General features: G+C 42.2%; 1 protein-coding gene across 5 annotated transcripts in view; it reads left to right on the plus strand.

Moving 5' to 3' along the window:
• The window catches only part of LOC127580360 (non-muscle caldesmon-like), a 186,350-nt gene that overhangs the window by 69,850 nt on the left and 95,723 nt on the right, over positions 1-20,777 (plus strand). For all 5 annotated transcript variants that reach the window (XM_052033708.1, XM_052033711.1, XM_052033713.1 and 2 more), the window contains one exon: positions 1,021-1,136. In XM_052033708.1, the coding sequence (XP_051889668.1) occupies positions 1,060-1,136 (77 nt within the window). In that variant the 5' untranslated portion in view covers positions 1,021-1,059. The remainder of the gene's footprint in view (positions 1-1,020; positions 1,137-20,777) is intronic.

Raw genomic sequence — 20,777 nt, forward strand, 5'->3', positions numbered from 1 at the left:
ATGTTCTTGAAGTCAAGCCTAGCTGACCCCAGGCAGCATGCTCTGCAGCATCCAGGCAGCCCCTGTCTGCACAGGGTTTACAAAATATTTTCAGTCCTCACTGAACAGCCAAAGCTGGGATTCCAAAGGAAGTGGAGGCCTCCAGCACTGCACAGGAAACAATCTAAGAGTTGGCCTTAAATGCCAGATTCCCTTCAGAGTTTTGCAAACCACTGACAGCTCTGTAAACAAGTGCTGCAGCAGAAAGAGAAGGCAGCTTTCCCTCTTCTAGTAGCCTTTTCTAGTTGTGGGCTCTGTGGCATTCACTGTATGAAATTGGACTGTCTCACAGGGCTGGAGCACTTTCTGCAGTGATCATCACCAGACAGCACTATTCAGGGGACTAATAGATATCAGGAAAAGGTACAGTTTGATTAAACCACAGGGACTGGGCAGTCTTTTCTTTCCTGCTTTGAGAAAGTCTAATTCACGGAAGGAATTAAGCTGCAAGATTTCTGGGTGGTCCTAGTGATGCTACATTTGCTTTCTTCTACTCATTAGCTTATTCAACTGGAAACATTCATTACTGGTAAGGCAGATTTTTCATAAAATACTTCTAGCATGTTGTACAAGAATCTTCACTGAAACATTTTACAATCCACAGTTCAGCTTGACAGAAGTAGGTGAATATTTGAAATGGTGAGGTTTTAAGAGACAAAATGACTGCTTTATATTTAAAGACTATAGTTCTGCCGTTTGGATTATTACTATCCGTTGGGCAGTAACAATTCTCAGAGCCATACATTTTAAATAAGCTCCTAGCATTTAATGAAAATCTTTCTTAATTAATTTAACATCTGTATATGGTGCCAATAGACATGAGCAGTTCTACTTAAGCCTGATTCACTGAACCAAAGGAAAACCTATTTTTCCTTTGGGCACCTGTGTGGTAAATACAATAGTGTGGTCATCTGATCTTGTTGATATTTATACATGTATTTGATATTTATGCAATGTTCTAATTATGAACATTTTTTTCAGATTTTTACCAAGGCAGAGCAGAACATTTGCCCGTAAACCATGGATATGGATGAGTTTGAACGCCGTAGGGAGGAACGCAGGAAAAAGCGTGAGGAAATGCGCCGAGAGGTGGAAAGGTAATGCTTTGTATACAACACTGTTACTGGCAAGATTGTTTAATTCAACCTTTCTAATGCACGATTCAGTTGCTTATGACGAACTCAGGCATGGAGATTAATATGATTGAATTCACTGGCCAAGATATATTAGCCATGGATCAGATGATCAACCCCATCACTGGTTTGTCTTTTTCTCTTTGGGTCATTGACTATTGAGACATTTGTGTGATTATCAGCAGATTCCACTTCTAACCTTAAGTAAAGTCATTAAAATATACTGGAGAAGGACAATACCTGTAATTAAATAATATTTAACCAGCTCACCATAAAACATTGCAAACTCAGAGAAACACCCTTTTTGAGCAAGGAATCTATTAACTAGTAAGTAGGATGTGGTAGGAAGATCCTACAAACAGAAATTAAATTAATGACCAGTTAATCTGTTCTTCCATTTGAATTGTTTAAGAGAGTAATGTTGGCCAGGATATTATGGGCTCTCTATGCATTTTGAATACTGTTGTGGGCTCTTTAATGTATATTTGAACCACTTCTGATAACGAAACACTCCAACAAGACAGTATGGGGTGATGAATCCAGCCCAGGAAAGTTTGGGTTTTGACACAGTAAAACAAGTGACTGAAATCAGACTTTTAAATAAATCAGACTTTTAAATAAGTTAAATAAATGTAACTCTATTACTTCTAAATCAGTATTATTATGGATTAACAATGTCAATGGCAAAAGTAACAAAAAAGCTGAATAGATTTGAAAAGCTGCTGCTGGCTTAATCTAAATGATTTAGTGCAGCATATTAAGGATATATTTATACTGCTCACTGATGGGGTTTTTACATTCAACAATAAAAGCATCATTCAATTTAAATGAGTGAGCTTTGTCCCACAATATGTCAGAAACATCTTTCAGGTGAAAACTTGTGATCTGTTGGCCCATGGATCACATGGCAGCTATACATTTTTTTATTCAGCTACCACCTCGGTTCCTTAAAAACAATCTGTTTAATTGCATTATATAATCATAGTGTTTGGGCACTCAAAAATCAATTAAGTGCAATTAGATGTTATTACCAACACTCCAACTTCAATCATCCTCTGAAGTCCCAAGGATCCGTTCCATTATTCATGTAGTTGATCAGTAGCTTAATTCCATTTGTCCACCTTTAATCCATTTCCCTTGATACTCTTACCTAATGCAGCACCTTGATCTTAGTGTAAACGTTTCAATTGACTCAACCAATGGAAGCTTGGGAAATGAGAGTTGCACTGCTTATTAATAGTACAGTGGGAACGCAAAGCTGGTCGCCTTAGTTTATTCTGAGAAGTAATTCTTGAACTGTGTGAGAAACCAGGAGAAAGGGAAGTAGTGACAATAAAGATAGAAATATTTTATTATAGAAATGGAGCATTTCTGTTTTACTGGCAGCAGAAACTTGTAAAAGAAATCCTGAATGGTGAACAGAATTCACAAGGTGATTGATATGCTCATCATGGTACTTCCATTCTAGAACTGATAAGTAGGTAATTGAAAAGCAAAAAGCTGCAGATGCTAAAAACCAGAAATAAAACAAAAAATGCTGGAAATGCGCAATAGGCCAGGCAGCATCTGTAGAAAGAGAAGCAGTTAACATTTCAGGCAGAGACCTTTCATTGAAATTGGTTTTAGTTCTGATGGAAGGTTATCAACCTGAAACATTAACATTGTTTCTCTTCCCACAGATGCTTCCTTATCTGTTGAGTATTTCCAGCATTTTCTGTCTTTATTTCAGATAAGTAACTAACTGTTTTCATTTTAAAATGTACCAATTAGTGCACCTTCTGATTTTTGACATTGTAACACTGAAAGGCTTAGCAATCTTGACTGAGGATTGTACTGTTAAAGGGTTTGGAAACAGGTGACTATCTGCAAGCAGCAGGTGAAGTAGAAGCTGTCAGCCTGGGGGAAGACATGAACCAGAAGTTAATCCTGAGATCAGCAGCTGCTGAAGAAAATGTCCCAATTTGGTTCCGTTTGGATCAATCCTTCCTTTCTCATTTATTTTTGTACCATGAAATGCTTAACTCCCTTTTCAAAGCACAGAAATGAAGGCTTACATCTGTTTCCTATGATACATTGGGCCCTATTTTATACTTTGTCCTCATTAGCTTTTTCCAGCAGCAACTGTCACTACTTAGAAGGATAATTCTGAGATCAGAAACTCGGAGAGAGAACAGGAGGATGGATCTGTGATGCATTCCAGTCTCCCACCCAGTGATTCTCACTGGGATTACAACATTAGCCCATTATCCATAGGTTTTTCCCAGCAGTGAAGATCAATTCCTTTTGTTGGCCTTTGCCATCCTTTGCTGAAACTGTATGAGCACAAAATTACACGCAAACTATTCAAACATAGCACAAAACTTTTTGTTTGTTGCATTTGAGGCATTTGCGTCTTATTTAAATCAAATTATATAAGGTTCCAATAAAATAAATGTGACAATAAATTTTTCATCTTATTTTGACATCCCATCCCACTGCAAGATTACCAAGGACTTTCCGATGTATCAGTGCTGAAAGCTGCATTTGTGCATCTTATCACATCCTGAAGACATCCCAACAAAATGCCAACAAATGTGCAATCCAATTAGTGAGTGGGAAGGTTTCACAGTCAGCAAATGGGGTTCCTGAAGAAAAAATCTGCTTTTGATGACATTGGTTGAGAGAGGAAAATTTTAACATCTGGATGTGCATCTGTTTCCTAGAATTCTCTTTTATATGGTACAGATCATCATGCTATCAGGAGGTCTTTTCATATATACCTAAGAAGACAGAGCTGCAGTTTAAAGTCATCCAAAATAACTTTGTATGTCCTATTAACACATTCTGTATCATACTGGAAAGCAGATACAAAACTACAGGGCTAATTTTTTTGCAATTTGTATCCGGAAGTGTTCATTGTGTAAACATATAATAAAAAGGGATGGAGATCCTTGTACAAGAACTTCACCTCCTTATGGTCTGGCAGTTGGTAATTCCTTCCAGATGGAGTACAATTATGTTCATGAGCCAGTAGACCATAGTGAGGATTCTCACCCCACATTCCTTTCAGATCACCAACAGGTGTCCCATTTTGAGTAGTATCCAAATGTTAGGCCCAGCAACTTCTCTGTTAAGCAGATAAATGGAAAATCCCTTTTTTTCCTAGACCTGGAGGCTTTGTGGCAGCTGTTTCTAGTCAACAGCTGGAAGCAACAGTCCAGTTGACCATTAGGGTTGTTATCAACTGATCTTTCATTGAATTACAGGAGTAAGTTCAGTTTTAGTTGGGTTTTTACATTCCAGCAATACAGTAACTCTGATCAGTTTAGGAAGAGTGGATTTGGATCCACTTGACCTACTGAAATCATACACATGGAACCCGTAGGAGTATTGAACCAGCCAGTAGTGACCTGGGCCTGGGTTAGATGTCCAGCTGTTCAACCAGGAATTCATGGAAAAGAGCTTGTGACCTTCCAAATGTGCAGATGATATGAGTGTTCCCAATGTCCTCAGCTGCATCCAGTGAAATCAAAATGGAACATTTCACATGGATTTTGTTTTGGGTCAATCTATCAATTAGAATTATTGGCACAAAGACCATTTATTCCTTTTCCAAATACACTGTTTTCAATCCATGGAACAGAGTTTTTGTGGTGAAAGTACAATTCTCTTTACTAAATGTAGGCCTTAGGCTCAAACTTTCTAGGGAAATAAAACAGGTATTAGAACATTTGCAACATCTTGAGTGATTTGTACATACTTCCAAAGAGTGCTTGATACTAAAAGTAAATGTTGTGTTTCAAATTAAGAAAGAATGGTTTAATGGTATTGTATAGATGCTTCCAGTACCTCTCACAATCTTGGGAATTTTCTAGCCAATAAAATGCAGTGTTGAAATATGATTACAGTCGTATGTAGGTAATGAGAGAATTTAATCACAGCAAGAGCCATGACAAAATGACTAGATAGTCTTCTTTAGTGATGTTGGTTGAAAGATAAGTACCAGCTAGACCAAAGGGGAAAAGTCCCACGGTTGTCTTTGAATAGCCTGGTTATCTTTAGATATAGTGGAAGAAAGTTTTAAAGTACTAGAATATCTTGTTGCATTTTGCAACATGATTGCATATTAGGAATTCTGGCAGGCCCAGGTTTCAGCAAACATGTTTTCCTACTAATTGAAACTTAAGCAGACAAATATAATATACACAGTGATCTTTGGGAAATTTACATCCTGTCATTTAACTTGTAACCAAATGCCTAAATGAAGTGCACTTCAGGAACTCTTTTACATTGCACTAAAAGTACATGGCACAACTGTCATTGGTGACTGAACTTTGCCACTTGACCTGTTGAATGGGTGACGTGTTGTACAAGGGAGGGCAACTTCTGAATATGTACTGCCAACCAGGAGCCTTGAGCTTGGACTGTCCAACCATGGAACAGAGCTTGTGACTTTCCAGATATGAGAGTACCCAATGTCCTCAGTTACACCACCAGTGGACTCAACATGGAGTACTTCATGTGCATTTTGTTGTGGGGCAATCTTCCACTGGCGCAAAACAAAGACCATGCATTCTTTTTTTTCTTCTTCAGCCAGCAAACTCTTAAAATGGTATCTCTTCATGTCCCTACTGTCTTCTTTGGTTAGAGAAGCACATGGTGTTTCCTTCTTGCTCATCCTCTCTTCTACTCCATCTCCACAACCTCTCCCTTTTTTGACAAAGGCTTTGGGGCTTTTCTGTGTTGGATTTGATGCTCATTGTTTTCAGTACATTTTTTTAAAATTTCATGAGCTATGTTAGTCACCAGCGCAGAGAATCCCAGTGCTTCTGGGTTTGGAGAGGTTGCAGTGTTGCTGTCTATTGACAAAGAAAGGTGATGATGAGAGTGGGCTGGGGTGGAGGAGGTAGTGGTGGCTGTGTGATGCACACTATGTGATGCAGCCTCTCGTGGGGCTTGAATTCTCAACCTTTCCACCAAGGGGTTGGTGTGCCACTAGTTCAACTGAGCTGGCAAACTAGCTTTTTTACTCAATACATAGGGACATGAGTGCTCATGAGATTTCTTGTGGCAATTTGGAGATGCACATCCCTTCTTGCCTTCAGTTATGGATCTGTTAATGCTGGTTGTAGGGATGTTTAGATTATTTTATACTCCCTTCCAAAAAGCACATCCACATTGATTTTCTTGGTAGGATTATAAAGCTCATGTATTTATGCTGACATCAGGTCTGGAGTTCAGCTTACTTTTGGAAATGTAATCTCTGCATATACTAGATGTGTGTAGAAATGGGTGATGTTCAGCTGTCTCTGCACAAATAGGTAAGGTGGTACCAGAATATCAGTGCGTGGCATCTCTATTGCAGCCTAACGTGTTTGGTACCCTTCCATAAGCCATACTCTTCTCTCAAGCACTTGATCTTTGATGATTCCCACTGGCAATGCCACTGTATTAGGAATAGGGCAAAAGAAAACAATCTAATTAATTTCAGTGCCACAAGGCTCAAGTTATTGATGAGAGATAAAAACACAATTATGGTCAAAAAAGAACTGAAAAGAATGTAGAGAAGATATGTCCATGTCGTTAAATATGATGAAGAATTCAGGACGATCTTCAACATTAGCAGGTTTGAATAATGGACTCACTACCATGTGGATGAATTACGAAGAATAAAATACGTGCATTTCACAGGAAGGTAGATAAGGAAGGGAGAAACAGAACAATGTGCTGATGAAAGGCCAACAACCTGCATTTTATCTCAGATTTTTTTTCTTTACTTTGCCGATAGACTTGGTTGAAGAGAGGCAGGAGGAGGCTTTACTTAGAACAGATACCAGCATAGGTCAGTTGGATCAAATGGCCTGTCATTATGTTGTAATTTTTATGCTATGTGAAAATTGGTTTGAGTCTCCTTTGGAAATAACATCCTGTATATCGGAACACTGGGAGGTAGAGCACAAGATATCGTCAACACAAATAAATTTCAAAAATTCAGCTCCTGCTGACAGGAAGCCTGAACTAAAACACTTCAGATCTTCATTTACCAGTGTTATGAAGTCCTATAGCATAGAAACAAGCCCCTCGTGCCAACCACCATTTACACTAATCCCATTTTATTCTCCCCACATTCTCATCAAGTACCCCAGATTCTACCACTCACCTACACACTAGGGGCAATTTACAGCAGTCAATTAACCTGCCAACCCACACGCCTTTGGGATGTGGGAAGAAACTAGAGCATCTGGGGTAAACCCATGCAGTCACAGGAAGAACATGCACTCTCCACAGAGACAGCACCAGAGTTCAGGATTGAACCCAGGTCACTGGAGCAGTAAGGCAGCTGCTTTACTAGCTGCTCCACTGCACTGCCCAGAGTGTTCCCCTGCCATTTCTTCCCTCTCTTGCCATTTTACCTCTGCCATGTTTCCATCCTCTTTGCTCTCTTCAATGTCTGTATCCATTCTCCCTGCACCTTTCTTTATGCCTGCCATGTCCTTAAGCCTGGTTCTCTCCACCACTCTGCTGCCTGACTCCTGTGGAATCTCTTTACCATCCTCTCGCTGCTCCTTATGCAACCTCTCTTATTTCTCTCTATCTCTGTGCTCTGCCAGCTCCCCACTCCCTGACTCGTATCCACCTCATGCCCGCCTCTTTCCTGCTGATCCCTCACTAGCCCATCTCCCTCCCCACTACCCGAAACCTCACATCCCTCTGACACCTTCCCTTTCCACTCCCTCTGCCTGTATTCTTTCCCCATCCCAAGCCTGATTGAATTCTGGTGCCTGAAGTTATGCCTCAGCCCTCAAGGCCCCAGGGACATTCAGCGGTTTGATGCAGTCTGCTAGTTATAACAGTGTTCTGGCTTGGCAGTACAAGGCTGCTGATTCCTGCACAGCCACAGAGTACACCACCAGCAATGTGTGGGAGCCTCTCACCATCCCCACTATGTACGTCTGTGAGACATTGGGGTCAACCTTGATGTTCAGCACAAAGTCAGAAAATGCTGGAAACACTCAGCAGCTCAGGCAGCTTATGTGGAAAGAGAAACAGAGTTAACATTTCAGGTCCAAGACCCTTCATCAGAATTTTCAGGTCCTAAAACGTTAACTGTTTCACTTTCCACAGATGCTGCCTGACCTGCTGAGTATTTCTAACATTTTCAGTTTTTATTTCAGATTTTCAGCCTCTACTTTTGTTTTGACTGATATTCGACGTTCCTGGTTCAGAGAATGACAGAACTCCATTGGGAATTCAGTTGCCGAAACCTGATCCTTGTGGAACCATCTGTGCTTAATGCATACTGTTATGAAGGCTTGCTTTTTCAAATAACTGCAAAGTTTTCGGTGCATTCAATGGGGAAAGGGTTAAAAGCTGCAATTCTTTCTTCAAATTCTGATGATTTCTCAGTAGTAGCTGCTTCATTAAATAAGTAACGTTTGGTAGCCTGTAACATGATCCAACTTCATTTTCCATTATGTTTGTTCTGGAATCTTAAAAAATCCCTCGGATTCAAACAGGGCCTTTGTTGGAAAATCAGTTAGGTTTCTGTATAAAGCTAGATATAAATAGTAGGTTGGTATTTGTATTTGCCATAATCTCTGGAGAGAGTATTTTTAACTGCACATAATGTTTATGATAGGAAATTCTTTAGATACTCATTTTCCCACTCCGAGTATCGCTTTTTTTCCAGCTCCTGCAATGTTCAAGATTATTGAAAGTCTGTTTCAACACTGCCTGGTTAGAAAATGCTAACCTTGGCACATTATAGTCTAATGGGAATTCTGGAAGTTTCATGGGGATATCAGACTGTAAACTAGATATCCTACTAAACTGTCAGCACAGATTTTTATATTGAATGAATGCTTTATTTCTGCAACACATGCTGATGTTGCTCGTGAAGCCACAACAGTAAGCTTAAAAAAAGTCTTTATACTCCCAGGGAAATGCCCTCTTTTTGCACAGGCCCATAACAACATCTCTGGGACATTCTTTGAATGAAGTGACTGCTTCAACTGCAAAAAAGGAACAAAATAGTCATGAAAAATCTCAAGGTGACAGGAAGTGCATGGCAAGGAATCTTTAATTCATGCTTATCAGTGTGACTATAAACTGCATTTCTGAAAATGTCTACATTTGGGTTTATTATGTGGATTTAGTTTCTCTTATTTCTTTGATTCTGCTGAACAGCTCCAGTGACCTGGGCCCAATCCTGACCTTAGTGTAGGTGGGCAGGAGGAGAAACAGGGGGAAGTTGATGGGCATGTGAGAGAGAATAGGTTACAGGGAAATAAGTGGTGGATTGGGATTGCCAGGAATGCTCTGAGAGCCAGCATAGGTGCACCTCTTTCCATGCCATATGAAAAAAATGAGAAAAATAAAATTTGAAAATAAATAAATATGATGCAGATTACTCTAGGTGAGGGAAAGAGTTTGTACCTTGGGGTAAATGTAGGGCTTCCCCATCACACCCAGCTTGGGTGGAGAGTTGGAGGTTAATCAGCCTGAGGATAGGGACCTGGAAAATATTGTCTATAAAGTTGTATTAAAGCAAGCACTGCGTGGTTTAAGGAGAAGGGGGAGGAGGGGGCAGGGGTGGTTCGCACAGGGTGACCACACAGGAAAGTGATAGATTGAGTCGGCCCTCAATCTATTGGGAGCAAGGTGTTGGAAGTGAACAATCAGCAAAATACTTTAAGGTCCTATCCGCCAGAACTTCAACTCCATGGCAACAAACCCGATAAGGCTGGGTCCCTTTAACTAATCTTGAAGCACGGCTCAATTCTCCAGTGGCTTGCTGTGGGTTGAGTGGATCCTACTGGTCTCGTTAATGTACACAGAGAACAAACTTGTGAAAATGAAGAAGCTACACAAAACCTGATCAGATATGAAGTACTGTGTACAGTATTGGTGTCCTTCCTTAAGAAGGATGTCAATGCATTGAAAGCTGTTCAGAGAAGGTTTACTGGAATGGGTTGGTTCCCTTATGAGGAAAGGTTGGACAAGCTAAGCCTGCACTCACTGTTGTTTAAAAGACTGAGAGGTGACTTGACTGAGACAAGTAAGATCCTGATGGGTCTTGACAGAGTGAATGTGGAGAGAATTTTTCCTCTTGTGGGAAAATCCAGAACCAGATGTCACTGTTTGTAAATAAGAGAGTAACCATTTAAGACAGAGATGGGGCAAAGTTTTTTTCCTCTTAGTGTTGTTCATCTTTGGAACAAACTTCCTCAAAGGGCAGTGGAAGCAGACCCTTTGAATATTTTTAAGGCAGAGGCAGGTAGGTATTTGATAAGTAAGGGTGGGCATGAATGCGGAGTGAAGGTTACAATTACGTCAGCCGTGATCTTGTGAAGTGGCGGAACAAATTTGAGGGTCTAAGTAACCTATTCCAGCTTCTAATTCATATGCTCATGTCTCCTAATTTGTAGCAGATTTAGCAACTGGGTTTAAGATGAAATTCCTTCACATAGTATACAAAACCATTGTGCTACATGAAAGACTTTCCAGCCCACTATTGGGATTATTGCTGAAGAGAAAGGTTTGAAAATGTTCCTTTGGGATGAGGGAGGGATATGCCTGTCTTTTCACCAAATCAGTCTTTTAAAAAATTAGGATCACTTATTATTTCAGTCAGTGGTATTGTACTGATCTCTTTAATAATGCCTACAATACACATTAAATGTGATCTGCAACTTATCGCAATTTCAAAGCTGAGCTGGGCAGTGTAAAAGCATCCAGGTGAAATGTATAGGTGAGTATCATATTAAAGGCATTTAAATTCAAAACACCTGAGAAAGTGACGAGGAATTGGCATGTATTTTGGAGTCTTGGATGTGTGACAGTTAAAGGACTCATGGCTCAAACATTCCCATTGTTATTGTTGGAATGCAAATGACAGCTGTCAAACCAGGTAAACCCCACCACCATTTACCTGCCATACTGTCAGACAAAATATCCTTCTCCCTTGAGGGAACATTGTCTGCAATGTATAACCTGTAATTTGGCATTCCAGCCCAAACTGGGTAAATTATAAAAACTTTTTGTTTAATATTTGTTAACTCAGGTGAGAGATGTTTTTACCGTTCAATGAAACTCATTGGCAACACTCCCAATCAATTAAGCACAACCAGTGCAGAGTAAAAGACTCTTCATTCTGTCTTGAGAAAAAGCTCAGTAAAGCCCTGCATTGGACTGCCACTTCAACTCATTCTGCAAGATTATTTTGGAGTGATACTGACAATTGCCCTGTTGGTTGGATCTATCAAAACGGGGCACAGTGGGCAACTGGTAAAGCTGCTGCCTCAGAGCTCCAACAACCAGACCTCCAGCATTCTCTGTGTGGAGTTTGCATGTTCTGCCTGTGACTGCGTGGCTTTCCTCTGGGTTCTCCGGTTTCCTCCCACATTCCAAAAGTGTGCAGGTTAGTTGGCCACTGTAAATTTCCACTGATGCATAGTTGAGTGATAGAATCTTGGGGAATTTGATGGTTATGTGGGGAGAATAAAATGGGTTAGGGTAGGAATACTGTAAAAATAGGAGCTTGATGGTCAGCATGGGCTGAGGGGCTGAAGGGCCTGTTTCTGTGCTATATCTCTCTATAACTATGAATCCATTTTCCCTCACAAATAGGCAATTTTTAAATTTATATTGGAAAATGTATTTGTATATGGCACATTATTCTTTGCTGCCTATAAATTAGCTCTCAGCATTATGTATGCCCAGATCCAAAAATGTGAAAGGTTCACCTTAATATGTAAATATGTTTCAATTGATGCCCGTTGGTGCATGGTCTGCTTCCTGAGGTACTGACCAGGATTTTGCTTTGCACTGACTTAATCGACAGGAAGTGAGTAATGGGAAGCAGGCTCAATCTGCACTGACAGGAAGTCAGCATTTCAAACTGTGCTGAGAACATTTAAGAAGGTGAATTTTCTTTCTTTAGTTTATGTGCTTTTAGTACTAATTTATGCCTGGTATTTCTGTGAGTTTTTTCCTTAGAGTTTCAGCAGTCTGATTTTGTTTTAATCGCTGCCACAGCTATAGTTTGGAAAAGTGGGATTCCAATCAGGATTCCTCTTTTCTTCCTGTAATTTGGGATGGATATGTATACAGTTTAGGTTTGTTTGGAGGAGGATTACCCTCGCCCAACCAATGCCTCGTCTCCATGAGACCTGTGAGCAGAGTGACACCTACTTTACAGTGTGTGTGGAAATCTACGTTTCACGGGCTTCACTTCACTCTGGAGGCAATGACAGAATGTTGCGCTCCTAAAACCTGACCTTCAGTCAACCTCCTTGTTGAGGCAGGAGTTCACTAGTCTGCATATTTATATGTCTGGCTCATCCCAAGTTGCTGCAGGGGGTTTCAACAATATCTGTCAACCCAATAATGTGTAAGAAGTTCCCACCCTGCCCCAGCCCTGAACTCACATCTTTCTCTACCATCTCCCCTCAGGCTCTCTCCGAGCTCATCTTATCCTTGAGATTCTCCTCCTGCTCCCTTCACACTACTCCCAACAAATCACTGAACACCCAACTCTTCTTCCTGGCCCCTCGAGGTGATGTTGTGAACAATTCCCTCTCTTCAGATACTGCTCACCTCCCCTTGAAATCCACTGTCATCATCTCCTCTGTTAGAATCCGGTTCTTTCACCTCGCCTGATATCACCTCATTCTTGTTGTCTCTGTATGTGGGTTGGTGTAAAATATTTGATAAAACTTCTGCAAAGTGCCTTGGGACATTCATCTATATTAAAGGAACTTATAATTATAAGCTGTTGTTATTCATAGATGATGTATTGTTCACCGGGGTTCATAATTTAATCATTCACCCACCTGTGCAATTTTTTGGGTTAGTAAAAATTTCCCAAGGTCTGGGACATTATTGATAGACTCTGTGGAACTTTGTGGACTTCTGTCTGTGGTCCCTTCACCTCAACTGATCTGTGGTCCCTTCACCTCAACTGAGTGGACTTCTATTCCACTAGTTATGACCTCCATATCAGAGTCTATTCCATGATGTGGGTCTTTTGTATGACTTGAAAAGGCTGTTAGCCAGATCTGTCAGCTGTTGATGCAGTCTGGGGCATCCCAAGATGGCAAGTGGGAAAATGAGATGTCTTCTGCAACAGGTATCAACGTGCAGATTGAAGTGCTGTATTCCATGGTCTGGAGCTGTTGGTCACAGCATCTCCCATTATGGAGCATGTTGTCTATGGTCTTTGCGGATGTTGTTGAGATCTGTCTGCTGCCTTTGGGGGCGATCAATGCTATGAACCTCTACTGGTGAGGTGTTTACTCCCTCCACTGAAGGGACCTGTCTCTCCGTTCTTTCCCTCTGGTTGGTGGCTTTGCGTCCTTGGCATGGATGTTGGCTGCTGTTTCCCAGAATGGCTGGTGTGATTTTTACACACTTTTAGTGGTGGTTTTGCCAAGTATTTGTGTGTCACTTGGGTTGGTGTTGCCTTTTTTCCATCTCACACGGGCTGATGGGATCCCCGTGAATGGTGGGCAGACTATGTGGGTCAGCACCAGTCACCACTGGGCTGGAGCGGGTTAAACATCCCTATCACTGCCCACCTGGCGGCATATCGCTTCACTTCTGTCATCTTTGTGTGGCAGCTGTAGGACCATGAGGCAGGAGCGTTCTGCTGCGGAGTATAGAAGGGCCAGTGCTGTGGTGACGGATGTTCCTCCGTAGTGTTTCAACGAGCTTGTAGACTGGCTGCACCTCTCTCTCTTAACTTTTTGGCTGGTTCTAGTTGGCTGAGGCTGATGTGTGAGAAACCAATCTAGGATAGTGCCCAGGTATTTAGCGAGAAGCTCATGAGTAAAGTGCCTTCCGCAGAAGGAAATGTGAGGTTCTTTCCCAGCTAGAGAAGCAAAGGACTGCAGATGCTGGAATCTAGATGAAAAACACAATGCCGCTGGAGGAACTCAACAGACCAGGGAGCATCCATGGAAAAAAGCAGATGGTCAACGTGTCGGGTCAGGACCCTTCGCAGTAGATCTGCCACTTTCAAAGGCAGGTGAAACGGCAGTGGCTTCCATTGGCACGGTAATGGCCCACTACTGAATCCACCCAATACTGCAAAACTCTCAGGATTATTAACACCCTGTTGTAAAACCATAAGTTCTACGTCTACCTTGGTGACAGGAGCAGCTAAATACAAACACTCAACAGCAGTCCTGAAGAAGGGTCCTGACCCAAAACGTTGATCGCCTGCTTTTCTCCATGGATGCTGCCTGGCCTGCTGAGTTCCTCCAGCATCATCATGTTTTTCATCTTGATTCTAAAGAGATTAAGGCAATGGTCTCCAGCCCTGGATCTTAACACTTCTGGCTTGGCTAGAAACTGCAAGATCCAGTGAGGTTCGTGCAGCCATCAGAGTCATAGAGAGATGAACCAGGTCTTCTGGCCCACTATCAAACACACATTTACACTAATCCTACATGAATCCCAATTGTCTAATTTTCCCCACATTCTCATCCAGATTTTACCATTCACTTCCACAGAAGGGGCACTTTACAGTGACCAATTAACATACTGCCCTGCATGTCTTTGAGACGTAGGAGGAAACCAGAGCACCTAGTGAGGAAACCCACATGGTTAGAGAGAGAAAACATGCGAGCAAACTCACAGACAGCACTGGAAGTCGGGATTGAACCCAGATCTCCAGCACTGCGAGGCAGAGGCTGTTCTAGCAGGGCCACTATGCTCCCCTTGCAGGTAGCTTTGCCACCCATCAGGCCCGTGATAGAACACTCACGAGACATCTGGAGCAGAATGGATAGATCAGTGGCATTTTATAATCATCATTTGTCTTGAGCTTTTTCTCACTGATATTTTGGGTTGTGTTGACTCTGGCTTTCATCTCTTATGAACCAGCCTGGATATTTCTTGTCTACCATAGAAACAAACAACCATTAAAGGACATTGTACACAAGAAACTCTGAGCACATGCCTTAACACAGAGATGGGTCTTTGGTTTCTGCTTAATTGACCATCAACATATGTAGCCTATTTAAATAGTACTACAACTCGCAAGAAGTAATTTTTCTCCCCTCTTCCCTGCACTGGCAGCACACATCCCTCATGCTGTCGTAGCCTGGGCTGGAAACTTGTTCTGAATGGTTAATGAGGGTGAAATCAGAAATCCTGTGAGATCGGCCCAGTACAATATAACTGAGCACCACGCACGGCGCTTCGAGGTCTCACTGCTTTGGCAACAGAACCGGAAAATGTACCTTATTAATATTGTATGAAAACCATATCAAGATTTATTTTCTTCATGTGATTTATTTTCTTCATGTGATACTCATAATCCCCAATGGCACATTGCCATTTTTGCACATCTGTGGAATATTTGGGTTCTACAACCTATTCTTACTTTCATGATGCAAGCACATTGAAACTTGAATTCAGTCCTACCATTTTCACCCAATTTACATGAAAAAAATGTTTCTTTAGAGCCTTTTTTGAGGAAAGTTAGTCAGTTGGGTTACAATAGAACGCATGCAATTGTTCACCTCTATTTGATTTTGGATTGCGTGCCTGGCATTTCTTCTTTTCATTAGGGTGAATTTTATGCTTGAGCGCTGTCAGCAGAGCTTCAGGCCACAAGAGTATGAATCAGGAATTCCTGTGGAGCGGCCAAGACATGGGATGTGTGGTTCACACAGTCTTGCAGTTAATGATTTTAATTGATGAGAAACGAGCCTGCACTGGTCCCCAGGTCTGAATTCCCAAATTACTCTCATTGGTGTCTGCACCTCTATGACAGGGGCACCAGAAAAATAAGCCTACAGTTTCTCTGGCCCTGCTTTTGTCTCCTTTCTGATTAATTTTAATGATCAAATGTGTCCAAGTTCTGAAATAGTCTGTAGGCTCAAGGTTCGGCTACACGGCACATATTCTCAGTGCTGCATGTCACAGAACTGCATCTTCCTGGCAATGTTCCAGTCTTGAACTGCCCCTGTGCATCTAATGCAGTTTCTGCATTTGATACACACCAAATGCTGTCATTCTGTGAGTGATGTACTGCCAGGGAAATTAGTTCACATTATTCTGCGGAGCGGATGTCTTTTGATGCTCTTGGAATATTGCTACTCTGGACTGGGACATCCCAAGCCAGGTGTCCCACTATTTATCTCTGTTACTTTGGGCTTCCGAACCACCCACTGATCCTACCCACCAGCCCCCAATTTTGTAAACTGCATCAAAACCCCCAAACACCACTTATCACCCCAAACTTCCCGACTCCCTGACGGATTGTTCCACCTCTGCTCCACAATCTCCAATCCCACCCCCCACCCAGTTGGGCCATTAACAAATGGTCGGCCATCACCATAAGCCACATCCCCACACCAGTCCTGATCAGAGCTCCTATCGCCTGCCTTCCCCAACCCTTGACACAACTTCCCCTCCTCAGTCCTGGATGCTGTCTTTGCATGAAAAGTGTCCAAAAGAGGTTGAGAGTCTCCTGACACCAAAGGCGTCTGGCACGTTTAACAGTTGGAGCACCGACCCACAGGAAAAGCAGTTGTTGCCATGTCCTTTTCACTGAAGAATTTCTGGTTGTGTTCTGATGTCAGTGTTGTGACTGAGCATGTTGTATTGGAGAGAATCAGCAGAGAAAGTTGATTAAAGTGGTGCTACAATACTGTCAGAAGTGGAGGTCACCACAGCACCCAAAAGTAGTCTAAAGTACCATTTCAGGCACAGAGGGAATGTCTTGGGTATCAATAGTTTTAGCACAGATAAGGCTGCTGTGCAATTATGTCGGACTGCATATAACTTACAATGCAGAAACTGCCCATTCAGTTCATCTTGCCTATGCCTGTGTTAATGGTTCTCAGAAACCAAAGAGTCATAGAGCACAGAGACGGGCCCTTTGATTTACTGAGCCCATGCCAACCATCTTACCAGGAGTCACTTATTGCACTAATGCTGTACTAATCCCATTTTGTTCTCCCCATATTATCAACTCCTCCCAGATTCCACCGCTACCTTGACACCATGGGTAACTTAGTGACCAATGAATACACCAACCTTCTCCTCACCCTCTTCCAGGTAACCTCATCACTATAACTTGCTTTTCCTTTCTCCCTCGCATGTTAGTCTGATCTTTCCCGTGATTTCTTGTGCTATTTGCGGTAACTACTCTAGGAAGAGAGAGTTACACATTCCAGCCACTAGGAATTTTCTTCTGATACCCTCCTGAATTTTTTTGTAATTACTTTCTCTTTATGACTACCAGTACTGTTCTCCCCACAAGAGGACTCCTGCCTAGGATGTTAGCCCCAAGGAATGGCATTAATGATGCATCAGTGTGATGTACTCTGCCTCAGAAATTCTGTTGGATTGATGTCACAGAATGACGTTCAGAGGGAGAGTGCAAGATGCTGCCACTGCTATGTACCACACTGGAGGTGTTACCAACTGGAGGCTGAATTTCCAAGCAATCTTCTTTGTTTAGTCCACCAACCCAATCTCTAACTGGTCACTTAGACCTATCGCCTTGAACTAACCCTGTTTCACTCCGCATTCTGATGCACACACAAAAGCAGAAGCTTCACATTCAAATTCCAATTGTTGACCTTCCCAAACACAAAGGAAATTGTTTCCTTACTGTACACCATTCTTGTGCTTAAAAGCAGCTGTAAACCAAAAAGGCTATTTTCCAGCTGGAGATGAATGCCTGTCAAAGCAAAGTTTACGAGGTGTATGCATGGTGCACCCATTATAGGGCAATGAAATGTGTCAGCTCTTCGAAGGAGGAAGAAATATTGATTCTTAATTTCTCAGAAAGGCAGCACAGCTTGGGCTGATGACAGCTCTGTGCAATCTCCATATCCCAACAGAGAATGGAGAACCAATTCAATGAAAGGCAGGGGTGCACCAGGGTCCTAACTCAACAGACATTTAAAGCAATGTTTTAGATGGTCAGCTTCATTGGAGAAATGGGGATGGGCTGGGGAAGGTGGCAGTTTGCCATTAATATACTTTAAAAAAAAGGCCGGTAAAATAGCACTTCGTGTATTGGGTGCTCTGCAATGTTGCAAAGGCTAGCATGAACTGGAAGAAGAAGCATCAATAATTCCTAGAAAGGCCTTTGTATGTCACAACTGCTGCATGCAACACAGCAGCCAATCCAAAATAGCTGAACGAGCATTTATCATTGAGGTTCATAGTTGGGACCCAGTTCTTCACAGAGCATCTATTGATTTTGCTAGAACATCTCTATGTTCTATTAGGTTTACTCTTGATCAACTGAACACTTTATTCATTACACAATGATAGGATGGCAGGCCACAGAATCCATAAAACAGGACAATATGGTAAAAGTGGGATTTTTTGGGTGTTTCAAGAGCCCTTAAATTTCCAAAATGATGCACACACATTGAACACAGAGTACTTCAAAAGGCAGGTTGATGGGGTAAGTGGACATCACTTGTGCTGTTCAGAGCTGACAGCTCATGTTGATAGTTGACATCTAATGCCAATCTCATGCCAGTTCTGCCATTTTGGAGCTCTATTCTTCCTACACCATCCCCAAGTCTTGCAGAGATGAACACAACATAAAGCATCATGAAAAATCCCCACAGCACCATTAATTAAGAGACTACTAATTATTTACAGGTTAACTGCCAATTTATTTTTGTTGCAGTGACTGAATTTTGGTTGTGTTTTCATGCTTGTTAAAAGATTCAGTTGTCTACAGGGAGTTTGCTGATTGGTGCTGGAATGTTTTTATATGACTTATAAACTGGTGCATGTAGCAGTGCCTTCCAGGCAAGGTGTTCTAATGGAGGTTGGATACCTATGGGCACCAATGAGCACAATGGGAAATTGAGAAAAGCTGACGGAGCACAGCAAGCTGCCAGAAGAGAGTGAAGGGAGAGGAGAAGGCTCTCAGCAGGGAGTCATATTTTCCCAATGGCTTTAGGGAACAAATCTGTTGAAGATCAGATTACTGGACTAATATGATGGCTTGATAGTCCCCACGCCTGTTGTTATCCAGGACCATGATGCAACAGTCTTGGCTTCCACAGAAACTAGCTGATATTACTTGACGCTGCCTGAGTTTTCATGGCATCACTGGGACATGGAGTGTCTTTGTGCAATAGAAGCGTCAAAATAAGTCATTAGGTGCTGCATTATTGGCAGGTTTCCAGGATGCTCTGCTGCAGGTAGCCCCCATTTCACTGTGGGAAGATGGGCTCCAAACTCTGGAAAGCCCCATGCAAAATTGGTGATGAAGGATAAATTTCCTGACAGGCATCCCAGCCCATCAAGACTTCTTCTGCGGCCTGACAAATCAACATCATTGTCTGAATCCACTAGGGTGGAACTCGTGTGTGACCTGTCTCTGTCTATTCTTTCCCCTGCCTTCACTGCAGCACACTTGTGGCTGGTGTTACACCGCATGCAGATCCTACCATAATACCATCCAAATTGAGCTCTGTATCAGCTTTTTTGCTGGTGGCTGTGGCTGTGGCTGTGACTGTGAAAGACTGTGCGTCATTTCCTTCACAGTCTTTTTACTCTTCTTCCACTGTTTGAGCAGGGTAAATTCCTCTGGTTTCTAAAAGGATGAGGAGGCAACAGTAGGGTTATGTACAGTGTGAAGTGAGACTGTATGCTTGCACTGTCAGCAGAGATCATGGGATGAGTGGGTAGTGGGGTGAGATGAGGAAAATGCTCTTGTTTTCAATTACTTCAGCCGTACTGGTAGCGCTCGTTCCTTCTGCTTCCAAATGTGTGCTGCCTTTTCCTGCAGAAGAGAGGTAAGAGTGCCATTGATGGTCATGCAACTTGCTTTAATGATGTGCCTGTAACAGTTGAATAGTTGCCAGTGTGTTCAAGATGTGGCCATGTGGCTTGCATTGGTATCATGTGTGTGAAGGCAAAGTAGAACATATGAATTTTGATACTGGAAGAGGAGGGATACATTTTCCTGTTACCTGAGTAAGGGGTGTACATCGAGCAATCTGTGAAGTTCCAAAGGCATTTGGTAAGATATGAGTTCACTGACTTTGACTAAATGTGTGATGACATTGAACTTCTTCCCACACTGTAGCCCTTGAACTATGCACTTGGCATTGAATCCTCCAGCACCTCATGCCGCTGTCTCCCACTCCCAGTGTCCTGCTAATATTTAGCGCAAAAAAAAAAAAACTGCTGGAGAACTCAACGGGTTAGGCAGCACCTGCAGATGGAAATGGACAGTTGGCACTTCAGGTTGTGAGCCTTCATCTGGCATGGTAGTGTAGCGGTTAGTGTAACGCTATTACAGCGCCAGTGACCCGGGTTCGATTCCAGCCACTGTCTGTAAGGAGTTTGTATGTTCTCCCCGTGTCTGCGTGGGTTTCCTCCGGGTGCTCCAGTTTCCTCCCACATTCCAAAGACGTACGGGTTAGGAAGTTGTGGGTATGCAATGTTGGGGCCGGAAGCATGGTGACACTTGCAGGCTGCCCCCAGAACACTCTACGCAAAAAGATGTATTTCACTGTGTGTTTTGATGTACATGTGACTAATAAAGATATCATCTTAAAATATATATATTTTTGCATAGATATAAACATCACAGAAGTCATATCACATGGCTGTTAATGAGATCTTCTT

Source organism: Pristis pectinata, chromosome 19 (genome assembly GCF_009764475.1).
Source record: "Pristis pectinata isolate sPriPec2 chromosome 19, sPriPec2.1.pri, whole genome shotgun sequence".
Taxonomy (NCBI): Eukaryota; Metazoa; Chordata; class Chondrichthyes; order Rhinopristiformes; family Pristidae; genus Pristis; species Pristis pectinata.